The 12,731-nt window shown below is 34.9% G+C and overlaps 1 protein-coding gene across 2 annotated transcripts in view; it reads left to right on the top strand.

Moving 5' to 3' along the window:
- Positions 1-3,124: 3,124 nt before the first annotated feature.
- Positions 3,125-12,731, top strand: part of LOC150109519 (TGF-beta receptor type-1-like) — a 575,024-nt gene continuing 565,417 nt past the window's right edge. For both annotated transcript variants that reach the window (XM_090408778.1, XM_090408769.1), the window contains exon 1: positions 3,125-3,467. In XM_090408778.1, coding sequence (XP_090264904.1) covers positions 3,404-3,467 — 64 coding nt within the window. In that variant the 5' untranslated portion in view covers positions 3,125-3,403. The remainder of the gene's footprint in view (positions 3,468-12,731) is intronic.

Raw genomic sequence — 12,731 nt, 5'->3', positions numbered from 1 at the left:
TTGGATTGGCTTAGCAACGATGACTGGGTCCAAAGCTTGGGAGTCCCTTCATTATGGCCTTCAAAACGTTACCCCCCCCCTCCTTTTTTTTTTTTTTTTTGTCTCTGGGGTTCCACAACATTTGCCGGAGTTCGCAATATTACGTTACTGCTTTACTTAAGTACCTTAAACATTTTCTACTAATCAAACAGTAAGAATTGGATCCTCTAATTCTGTTGTGAATAGGACTGTAGGAAAATATTTTGGAAGAAAACAAAAAGAGTTATGACCATAGGTCATAACTCTTTTTGTTTTCTTCCCATTTGCAAAAAGTGACTTAGTTATCAAATATTTCCTTTGGTTGTAATATGAAGTTATTACTCAGTTAATTTCTTAGAGAATCACGATATAGAATATAATCGTCAGCCTGGTTGGCTGAGTGGTTAGCGTACCCGCTCTCCAACCAACAGGCTGCGGATTTCGAATCCCACCATGGGCATGGATGTTTTGTGATTGTCTTTAGGTGGGAGGTGATGTCATCGCCCGCTGCAAGACAACAGCTCCACTTACTGGAGGCCTGAAGTTCTTGGTAAAAGTTCCACGTTTAGTCTTAGAGCTCGGTTTCCGGACTATGTAAAAAATACTAAATGAAAAATACAAAAAAAAAAAAATAAATAATAATAATAAAAATTGATAAAATTAGAAAATAATATCCTCAGCCCACACAGCTACAAAATATACTACAGGTTTATAAATAATCTTTCGTGGGTGGGAGGGAGCAACATAAAAAAAAAAAAAAACACTCTTTAGGGTATTACATGGTCGCGGGGGGGGGATAAAAGAATACTGGAAAATGAAATATCAAATAAACAACAAAAAGATTTTTTTTTTAATGTGGAATCCACCCACGCTTTTGTAAACCTAACGTACATATGTACCGTTAGTGAACTAAGGATTTTCTCCAATTTTTTATTAATTTGATATTTTTTTTTCTCGTCGTCGTCGTCTGAGCAATTTAGGTATAGGCTTTTTATGTCCTGTTCCTGCATTTTTTTCCTATATTTTAAAAATTTTGTACTTAGTGCAGAAGCCCTCCTCTAGAGTCCAAGTATGTAACTTTTTCAAGCGACTTCATGTTCTACCCCTAATAAGCGGTACGCTAACCGAGTGGTTAGCGTACCACTCGGCCACTCCACCCATAAACAAGTCGGTATAAAAAAATAATAAATAAGCAAGCGATTTTGCATCACACCGTTATTCAAAATTCAGTAGACAAAATCAAATTGCGCTGTTTTTAAATACACTTACTGGAAAAATAATTCAGTTTAATGAAAGTTTTTTTTTTTTTTTTTTTTTTTTTTGTGATTCCTGTTCACGAAATGTAAACGTACGAGGGGAATCGGGAAAGTTCTGATAAACACCTAGAACAAAAATGACATTAAAACAACTGATACAACCACAAGAAAGAAAGAACAGACTAGTAGCAGAGTTATGAAGGTAACTTATGTTCTTATAATCCTCGTATGTTCTTTCTTGTGCTTATATAATTGTTTTAATATTATTTTTGTTCTAGGTATTTATCAGAACTTTCTAAATCCCACTCGTGTAGTAAATTAGTAGCGTGGGTGGTTTAAGGATATATATATATATCTATATAATATTAATTATATATTGATATAATAATAAATATATATAATTCGGAAACTGTCCTCCAGAGACAAAAGATGGAATTTTTTCATGCCACTTAAGGTCTCCAATAAAGGGTGCGGTAGTCTCACTCTGGGGAAAATTCATCCAGCCACCTCTTTACCCACAGCGGGATTAGAACCCGCCGCACTTTGTTGGAGAACAGGTACGCTAACCATTCGACCAAACAGGCCGGCAAATTATTATTACACTCCAATTTTGCATTCTTTTCTCCAAAGTTTAGTTTTTCCTTCTAAAGCGAAGTTTTGCTGAGGCCCAGGTTACCCCCCCCCCCCCGACCAAAATGGCATTGGTTCTGAATCCTTTGATTAACCACATATGTGATTAATTATTTGTCTTCTTGAATGAATCAGCCAAATTTACTTAACAATGCAAAGCCGTATAATTTGAAAGGTCTGGGCTAGGATCACTTCTATGCGGGGAGGGAACACACTGCACCTTGGACTACCAAAATTAGGAACAACCACGTTTCAAAGTAAACTTAATAATTTTGAGTATATTAAAATACGAGCGACGATAAAAAAAAAAAAAAAATGAACCTGGGAGATCATGCTGTTAGAAACAGTTCTTATTTAGGTCCTCGAATACTTTTGGTGGACGGAGAGGGTCCAAAAAAAATGCGTGATCCGCCGAAAATTTCGAACGATGGTTTCGCCACACAAAAAAAAAAAGTTGATAGATAATAAATATTATGTTATCATTTTAAGTAGAAAACTAATGAAATATGACAAATACCTATTTATTTTTTATGTCATTCCCGCCAGCAAAAGTTGATAATCTATTCATAATATGGCAGGCCAAAAATGAGGAAGTCAGGAAATTGGTCTAGGACCAAATTAGAATAAACTAATTTCCAGCATTAAACCTTATCGACGGATATAATCTACCATCGAGATAAATACATTTGTCTATATTAATTAGGTTACTTGCTTTATAATTTTTTCTTGTTCATCATATATGATGCCATTTTTATCCCCAGGTACACCATAGGGAAGGGGGACTAGATTTGCCATCTTTGACCGCATTGCAATGGGTGAGTATAGGCATTATTTTTCTGCAGCATTGTAAATATCATTTATTGTAGGAGATATTATTCAGTATTCATTTTAGTATGAGATGATGAATGCACCACATTTTTTTCACATCTACTCGTGCTGTTCAATTGTAATTAACCTCACTGTGAAAATGCGGACAATTTTTTTTCTTCCTTTCCGATCATCGCAGATAAACACGTCACTATGTTCTCTTTTTAATTTTCAACTGTGCGTTTAGGCGACTTGTCACTAGAGGTCGCGTTGCGTGACGTCACGTATGTACATTTCTGAGTGATCGCGCGCTTTTAAGCCTAAAGTATAACGCCGCTGAAGTTCAGAATTGAGAATTGACAGTACCAAGGTTGATGGCTTGTTGTTTGCATGTGCTAGGAAGGATGGTTGTTTTACGTTGCAATGAGTATGGAATATTAAGCCTAGTTACTGAGAAGTGCTGAAAACGCGAATGTGCACTTACTATATAAACTATGTAAAGTGCAGAATCATAAACAAAAATGAAGTGGAAGAATTTCCTGTTACAAGAAACTTGCTTGTTGGTCTCTGTAACGATTGAAGTAGCAGACACAGAGAGGACGACAAGCCACTTGCTGTTGTAAAAATGGATTTCTTATGACGCTGATGATGGTAGTTGTAGGAACGAACTTCATCTGTAGGCCTGTTTCAAGATGATCTCCAACGTGTCACTTGTATTAGTAACACTTTTGGTCTGCTTCTTTAGCAAGTATACAGGTAAGGCAACACTTTAAACAATGTCGTCCTCCTTTACTTAAATCATTTTAACATTTTATAAAAATATAAGGTTTTAATTTGATTTCTCTCAAATTATGTAAATGCTTATCACTTCTTACTTTAGTTTAAATTTTCAAAGGTTCACATTCAGAGAACATCGAAGTTCTTCAAAATTCGTTTTTTCTCGTTCCCTGCTTTCAGTGCGGGATCTCCTAAAGCAAGGCGAAACTGCCAAATTAGTTACACATATTGAGGAGTTTGTACGAAACTATAATTTGGTGACGTATTGTAAAAAATGTATTCGTATAATAGGTTAACTCGGAATATCGAATCATTTCCTCTAGAAAATTTCTTATGGAATCGGATATTAATATTACAAGCAAATAGGTCGTACTTTTTGATTTGATTACAGCTGTTTTATGCTTGAACATAACACTGCTTCATAGAGAAGTGTTGTAAGTATTTTAAGTCGATAATGAATATTTCGTACGTGGTTCCTGTGTTCTTGCATGTACCCTACATTGTACTTGCATTCATTCCTCATTCGAAGCAATTCTGCAACTACATCGGTTTGTAGTGCATCTCTTTAATATCGTGATGGGTTCAGATGGGAGGAGCTTAGTGTAGGTGCGTGCGCGATAATTTTTCGGATGTATTATCATGAACTCGACTTGCTTTCACAAATTGCGATAAAGTATTTTACGTGAATCTCCCCAAAAGTACATTTGTGGTCCAAAAAAGAGATGCTTACACGGATCTTCCAGTAGCATCGCCTCTACTTTTTTTGTCAATTGAAGAATAAAATCTTAAACAATAATGCATTCCTGATATATTACTTGAATTCGTTTTTAAAAGAATTCGCTCTGATTTTCAGACAAGATAAACAATAAATTATGTCCATAAATCTTGCATTCACAAATTTTATGAATATGTATATATACACACCCTTCGATTAACTGCATCCATTATCGATTGAATTTCTTCATAACTGTTATTCTTAAGATTCAATATTAAAAAAAAGTATTTATGTGACTGATAATTTATAAACAAGGATATTTATTTTTTATGGCATTAATAGCGAATATAGATAATTATTTCTATATTCGCTATATACCGCAAAAAAAAACAACTTTTTTTTTTTTTGACGAATTCTAAGTGAAATTTTTAAGCCGTTTTCATACATTGAATTACTAGAACTAACTTGCTATATGCCCTTTTGGAAAAGCAAAAAGTTCTTGTATCTATTGTAATATTTGTTTGTTATATGCCGATCACAGTTCAGTGCAAAAATATAAATGGAATCTTTAAAGTAGTTTTAAAAAATGGAGTGTAGGAAAAAGATAAGTGATTAGTGTTTGTTTCAAGGGGAAAAAAATGTTGATCCCGTACAATAGTGTTGTCCTAAAAAGTTTTAAAATATATCCGGCATGCATCCTCTTCATCTGGCTGCATTTGATATTAAGATTGTCAACGTGAAATAAAGAAGAGTGGTAGGGATTGTTCCGCGGTGATTTTTCAGATCCGAAGGCGATGTCAGAGCAGAATAATATTGGTAATTTTCAGTCAAATAACACGAAACGAAACTGATTATATTTTTAATTAATATAAAATTAACTGTAAAAAAAAATAAAACTTTGCGTGAAAAGTTGAAGCAAATCATATCAGTTAGGAACATCGCAAAACCCAATCAGCGATCTTCAATTGATTCCTCTTCTCAAAAACTTATCCCGGATCCCTCACTAGTAGAGAATTGGTTCATTATCGCAGAGCGGTTCAGTTTTATTTACTTTGCATCATCAGCTGAATCTAACCGATGTTTATTTTTGCTCAGCTGCCATTTCAGTTACACCGAACCAATTAATTAGTAATACAATATAATCATAATCTGTTATTTTCCATGAGACCTGTTAATTTATTTTTGCACATTTTATGAAGATTAGATAATAGTGAATTGAAAATGTGTATGTTGTCGCGCCTTTTCATACACTAAGCAGTATTTAATACGTGGACAGTCTTTTTTCGTTAGTCAATCAGCATGTTTTCATTAATTGGATTTTCGGTTGCCAATGTTTAGCAAGTGTTTCAAGATCACTTTTGATCCAGAAGATCAAAAGTTTGCATTTTTGATCAAAAGGTATGACTTTAGAATGTTAAATTTTTGAACGTTTTCCAAGCGTTCAATAATTTATTTCTCGAAATTGAACACAACGTGTTATGCTTTTAATGATGCATGTAAAGATTGTAATAATGTAAATAGAATCTTTTAAAGTAGTTTAATGAAAATGGAGTGTAGAAAAAAAATGTGATAGTGTTTAAGGATTGGGAATCCAAGTAGTGTAAACGTTGCATTACAAAATTCATTTCATAAAAGCTGAGTTATTCATATATTATCATACATTTCAGTAAATATTTAGTAATAATCTAAAACATTTCCCCAGGTCTTCCAGCCTTAAATGCTCTATCTTTTCTGTGCATGATTCCAAATTGGATGATACTTATTTTTGCAAAAACATTTTGCATATGAGAAATAAAACTATTCAAATTCAAGAATATGATGCATTGTTTGGTACTGTGTATATCCTTGGGTTTCTCTCACATTTACTAATAGAATCTGTATGTATTTTACACATGATAAGAATGATTTTTCTTAACATGTGCTCTGCTAACTTTAAATCCTAGTTGGGAGGATTGGGAATCTGAGTAGTGCATAATTTTTGTTATCTGATATGAGCCTGTCTTCTCTTCATTAGAAACCTGAAGCAGCTTAAGAAAAGTATGTTTTATTATTATTATGTGACAAAGTATGTTTTATCTCTGCAGCATTTCTAGATAATCTAAAGTTCACCCACCGTCCTAATGTGGGCAAACTAAAGATAATCAAGAATCTGTAGGTTTTACAACCTCTTGTGAGTAACATTGACCATTGCCATTCAAAATTAAGTGTTGCTAAACTGAACAGTCAGTTTGCATGTTCATTTCATAGTTGAACAGATATTCAGAATCTGAAATTAATTCAGATCATTTGTATTATAGACTGAATTCTATTGTTTTCTAATCCTTTAACTTAGTATGTATAACCAAACTCTTTTTTTTTTCTCTCCTCCAGTTGTTGATCATTGCAGGTTCTTCAGGAACAGATTTTACCTGCTGCAGCAGTTAATGTTTTTTACTGGTTCATCCAGTCCTCTGCAAACTTTACTTTTCTAAAATTAAGGGTGAGAATGATCATTGCAGACATCTGAAAGTTATAAGCATTCAAAATATTAATCAAAATGATTCTCTTCCTATCCACAGAATTCTCTTTTATGAAATGAATACATGTACTAATTGATCTGAAACTGCACAGAAAATAGGGCTATGTATTATAGTTTAGTTTTTACAAAGTATTGGCATCATTAGGAACATATTCCTGCACTTATAACTATTTAGTTGTAATGTATATATTGCAACATAATGTAATTGGAATAAATAGGGATTTTCTCCCCTCTCATGGCCAATTTGCCTTATGTGGGATGAAAAACCCGAGTTTCTTGGAGAAAAACCTCTAAATGAGATTGGCTAACTCACCTTCAGTTGAAAAAGCACATATAAAGATTCTCTTATGATGAGAAACCAACTTTGGTTATTTCAATTGACGGGCACAATATCCCGTTCTTCCAATTGTGTTTATGATCACATGTAAGGATTTTTATCTCATTTCAATAAATCTGACTCTAGAAACCTTGTTGTTCTTGTACTGTTGTTCGAGTGGCAGTGTATCTCATCATATCCTGTTGAAAGAGACATGCCATTATCCTGTCTGTTTGCATCATTAGCAAACAGCTGGATGGAGCTATGCACACTGTCATTAGTATACAAATTAAACATAGGTTAAAGGACAGATTTTTGTAGTACCTTGGCTTCCCTCTTCCGATTACTTCAGACACAAGATTGTGTATAGTCTGTATTTGTCTTTGATTAAATAGTAATTTGTCATAGGATACTCTCAGTTATATTAATAGAGAATCCCATTGATGGCATTAGCAAAATTATATTGTACATCTTCATATTTCAGCATTTCATTAAACCTTATAACTAGAGTAAGAACTCTATAGTAAATCTCTGCTATTTTGTGCAGAAATCATGTCCTTGTTTCTAATTCTGGCAGTATCCTTATTGACTGCTTCTGAATCATAAGCATTGTACTAGAAATTAGTTTGAATTGTTTGCATCACCCTTACTGTAATGGCACTATTATCTTCTTTCCACCACTTTGGGACCTTTCAAGTTTTAAGACTTGTTAAACCATTAAGTCCAAAGTATTAATTTCTTTCATTAATTAATGATTAAATATTAATGCATGCATATTTTTAATACATTTAGTCATGTTGACTTAACATTATATTCACATAACATTTTGCAAATAATTCATCCATCCTTCTTTCACTTGCATTAGTGCCATCATTTTTAAAAGTAAGAAATAATGACATAATTGCTCATTTAATTTTTTCATTTTGTTTATTTTGTGTAGTCATTGTCCTTATTTCTCTAGTATTCCCCCATCATTATGCTTTCTCCTTTTTTACCCCTAATAGTTCTTGCTTCATTCATTCCCCTTGCCTCGTTTATCTTCCAGACTTTGAATGCATTTTAACTATGCACTAATTCCTGAGCAATGTTGATCTCTCTCTCTCTCTCTCATTTTTATTATTACATGTACGTTTTGAGTGCTTACTCATCTTTTCTACTTCACCTTCTACTACATACTAAGAGAATACACATAATACCATCTACTGCCCACCACCACCAGTAGTAATTTGTGTCTGTAAATATTGTACTACAGTGTCAGTCTCCCTACATCATTTCCTGTATACATTGCAGTAGTTGTGTCCCCTCTGGCCAATTTGCCTGTTTTGTGAGAAGTAAGACCTGGGTTTCCAATTGTAGATGAACCTAGCTGACTTCAGATATAAAGAAACTTAGATTACAACAACCATGTCTTTTTTTCAATATAAGGGTGTGTCCTATTGTTCCAACTGCACTATAGTCCCATTGGAACAACCAAATCATGATGTGGCGCATGTCATAAGAATGAAGAAAAATCAGGTTTAACTGTGTATATCATCTATCGACCATCTACAGTTGAAATGTTTTTTTTAGAAAAAAATTTTTTCAGCATATTTTCAAGATTTGAATGAGATTATTTGTTCATGAGACCTAAAGTGTAAAAGTTTACACAGTATGTGAATATTGCTTAAGAGATCATGTAGTACTTTAAAATGGTATCTTGGGCAGTGAAACATTTGATATTCTCTTTATTACATTAACATAACATGGAAAAAAAAAATCACTTGCTCAGTGGTTAACATACTTTCTAATCAATAGGCTGTGGATTTGAATCCCCACAGTAGGCATGGATGTTTGTGATTGTTGTTAAGTGACAAGATGAAGTTCACTGGCTGGACCACTCTCCTGCTTATTGGAGATCTGAGACGGCTTGCAAAAGTATACTATTTTTGGTCTCTAGAGCAGGATTTTGAAACTGTAAAAAAGTAACAGACAAAAGGATTATAAAAAGTTCCTTAGCTTACCCACGGTGCTAATATAATTACTACAGATTTACAAATTTTCAATGGCGGAGATGTAAAAAAAAAAAAAAAAAAAAAAAAAGATTTAAAATGGCCTTTTAATAAGTACCTCCATGGTGCAGTTGAAAGGATGTCTACATTTGTCCTTTAGTTAAAAACACCTGGCATTAAATCTTGTCTAGGATGTAAGGAAACTTTATAAAGCTTTTCAAATTAAAGGTGAGTTAGTTATTATACAGTCATTTGATGGCATTTGATTGTTGTTGGAGACCCACAACATACCTATCACACTACATTATGAAAATTATGGATACACTACTATGTTAGAATAAAATTTTAGTTTAATATAAACCAAGCATATTAGTTGTATCCATAATTTTCATAATGTATTCAGATCACCATGTAAGCATGAAAGATAGGATATTTGACTGCCTCTGGCAACCAATTCTATTTATTTACTCTCCATTTAAAAAAAAAAAAAAAAAAAAAATGTAGTCCTCATGTGTTTGCTGAACAACTTCTAGGGATGATCCTTTGCATTCTCTCCTTTATTGTCATGTAAAATTTTTCTTGCATCATTCTTGTAAAATTACTTTGTGAAGTTAACATTCCTCTCATATGCTCTTTTTGTACCTGTTCACTAAATGCTGTAACCCACACATATTTATTCTAATAAAGCATCCTGGATAACTATCACCCTCTTAATTACTCACTTCTTGATCCTCTACCCCTTTTGATACAGCCCATCTGTATCAAAGCTTTTTAAAGAATGATAATAGCTGTATTCCTAAACAATAACTTTTCAATCTATTTCACCCACTTTTTTGCAATATTCTCTTGAACTTTGGCTCACTGTCCACCATCACTACCAACTCTCCTAGACTTATCAGTTTTATTGCAGCCCAGTTCTGTTATAGTTACAGTAACATTTTCATCCCAAAATGCATAGCCTTGCAGTTTGTCACATTAAACAAACGGCCATTAATCTATCCTTTTGCTTGTACTATATTTAAATTGACCTGCAAGATCCAATCCCTCTGTAGTTGTGCATAATCAGTCAACAACTGGATAATTTAAATAGCAGCAGCCAAAGTACAAAATCCTGTAGCACAAGTTAGGCTTATTGCCGAGGTGAAAGTATTTTTACTCCTGGAAAATCAAGGTTTCATTCCACAAACCAGCTATTTATTAGGGGCAGATATTCTAGGTATGCACACCCATGAAATAGCAATATCATAGATAAGTTTTTGATATATATTTATAATTTCTATAAATAATTTATAACTTTTTTGCCCATATTTACAATGGGGAAACAGTATTGACAACGTAGTGAATATCCAGTTTTCTACCAGAGCTTTCACAGATTGTGATTATAGTCGGCTGAGGTTGGAACCTGTGTATAATAAGTAAAATGAGTTACTTCAGCCTCTCTTTGATTCAATCTGGAAAAATAATTTTTGAAGTGATTTTCTCTTTCAGATTTCTGTGTGTATTATGACTGTATTTAAAAGTCATATCAAAATTCAAATTATCCATGTCACTTTAGTACTTGCAAATGATAATCTAATCTCACGTGAAGCTAAAACCCTTTGTGCATCTCGCATAAACAGTGCACGTGATAGCTATTGTTCATTTGACCTTTATGCTTTCCATATTGGAGACCGGCTATCTGATAGGTATCAACAAGTTGTGTATGGGGGGGTGATATCCAGGAAAAGGAAAGTCACTAGTGGAGTGCCTCAGGGATCTGTTTTAGGTTCATTGCTGTTTAACTTGTATATTAATGATATAGGTGAAGATTTGGATGGAGATATTCAGTTGTTTGCAGATGATGCAAAGTTGGGACGAACCATGAAGTGTAGTGAAGATGTTGTGGCCTTACAGGAAGACTTGAATAGATTGAATAATTGGGCAAGGAAATGGGGATGTGAGTTCAATGTTGCAAAATGTAAGGTTTTAAAATTTGGAAAACAAAGATGGGATGCAGAATTTATGCTTGGTGAGAATATATTGTTGGAGGTAGAGGAAATAAGAGATCTTGGGGTGATAGTGGATAAGGATCTAAAATTTAGTGGACACATCGCCAAAATTGTGAAGACAACACAAAGGCTTCTGGGAATGATGCAGAGGACACTGACGTGTAGAAGTAGGGAGATTCTTGTTCCATTGTATAAGGCTTTGATTAGGCCACACATGGACTATTGCCCAGATTTGGCCACCGGGTTTTCAGAAGGATGAAGAGATGTTGGAAAGGGTCCAAAGGAGACTAAGGTAGTTTCTGATCTCTGGAATGTTGAGTATGAGAAAAGATTGAGAAGATGTAATTTGCAGAGTCTGGTGGACAGGAGGAAGAGGGGAGATATGATAGAGACCTACAAGTTGGTAAGGGGTTGCTATAGGATCAATGCTGGAGAAGTTTTACAGAGAATAGTGGGAGATCAGGGGAGAACCAGAGGTCATCCCTGGAAACTGTATAAAGAGGGTGTGAGTAGGGGAGTGAGAGGCAGGTTTTTTTCGTGCAGAGTTGTGAATGATTGGAATGCCTTGTCTGAGAATGTGGTGTCTGCAAAGAGTTTGAATGTGTTTAAAACACGGTATGATGAGCTGTGTGTGTGATAAAAGGACCTCCCAGATGAGGTCTTGGGGTGGTAATAATATTTAAAATTATAGCTCTAACACCCTTGTTAACCACATTCTTGCCCAGCTTCCATGCATGGCCTCTAGTCCTCCCACCACCAGTCCTATTTTCAAAAATATCTTCTGGATTAATCTTATAGAAACCCTTCAGTAATTTGAATGTCTCAATCATATCACCCCTTTTCCGCCTATCGACCGATTTTTTGCAACCTACAAATCTTCAACCTATTCCCATAAGGTTCATTCCACAGACCTGCTATCATCTTGGTCACTCGTCTCTGGATCCTCTCCAGTTCCACCCCATCACGAAGAAACCCTAGCACCCATAACTGGGCACAGTAGACCAGGTGGGGTCTTATCAAAGCTCGATACAGAGGAACAATAACTTGTTTGTCTCTACATGTTAAAGTATTTTTCAGAAGCCAAGTGATTTGATGAGCTGATTTAGCCACTTTTGCAATGTGCCCCCTAAACTTCAATTCCCTATCTACCAACACTCCCAAGTCCCTGGCCTCATCAATCTTCTGGAGTGCGGTTCCACTAATGTGATATACTGCTGCTCTTCTTTTCACCCCAAAATGCATAACCTTACACTTTGCCACATTGAATTGACATCCATTTTTCCTACCCCTATCCTCCAAACTATCCAAATCGTCCTGTAAAATTGACATCCTGTGCACTCACAACTGCTCTATCCAGCTTTGCATCAGCAGCAAACAAGTGAATACTTCCTCTCAGATCCTTTCCTATATCATTGAACAAATTGAAAAGTAGTGGTCCAAGAACAGAGCCCTGCAGCACACCACTAGTCACAAGCCGTATTTTAGACTTAACTCCTGAATAAACTACTCTCTGGTATCTCTCCATCAACCACCCTCCTATCCATCTCACCAACCCTATATCCATCCCCATCTGCTCTAGTTTACTGATTAGGGTTCCATGTGGTATCCTATCAAAGGCCTTGGCAAGGCCCAGTAGAATCGCTGTAAACCCATTACCCTTATACAGTTCAGCCATCACTGTGTTATAAAACGTGAGCAAGTTACTGAGGCATGATCTA

Source organism: Typopeltis vanoorti, chromosome 2 (assembly GCF_054136105.1).
Source record: "Typopeltis vanoorti isolate ZY-2024b chromosome 2, IOZ_Tvanoo_1.0, whole genome shotgun sequence".
NCBI lineage: Eukaryota > Metazoa > Arthropoda > Arachnida > Uropygi > Thelyphonidae > Typopeltis > Typopeltis vanoorti.
The sequence above is the reverse complement of the archived record's forward strand: the minus strand, read 5'-3'. Positions and strand labels throughout refer to the sequence as shown.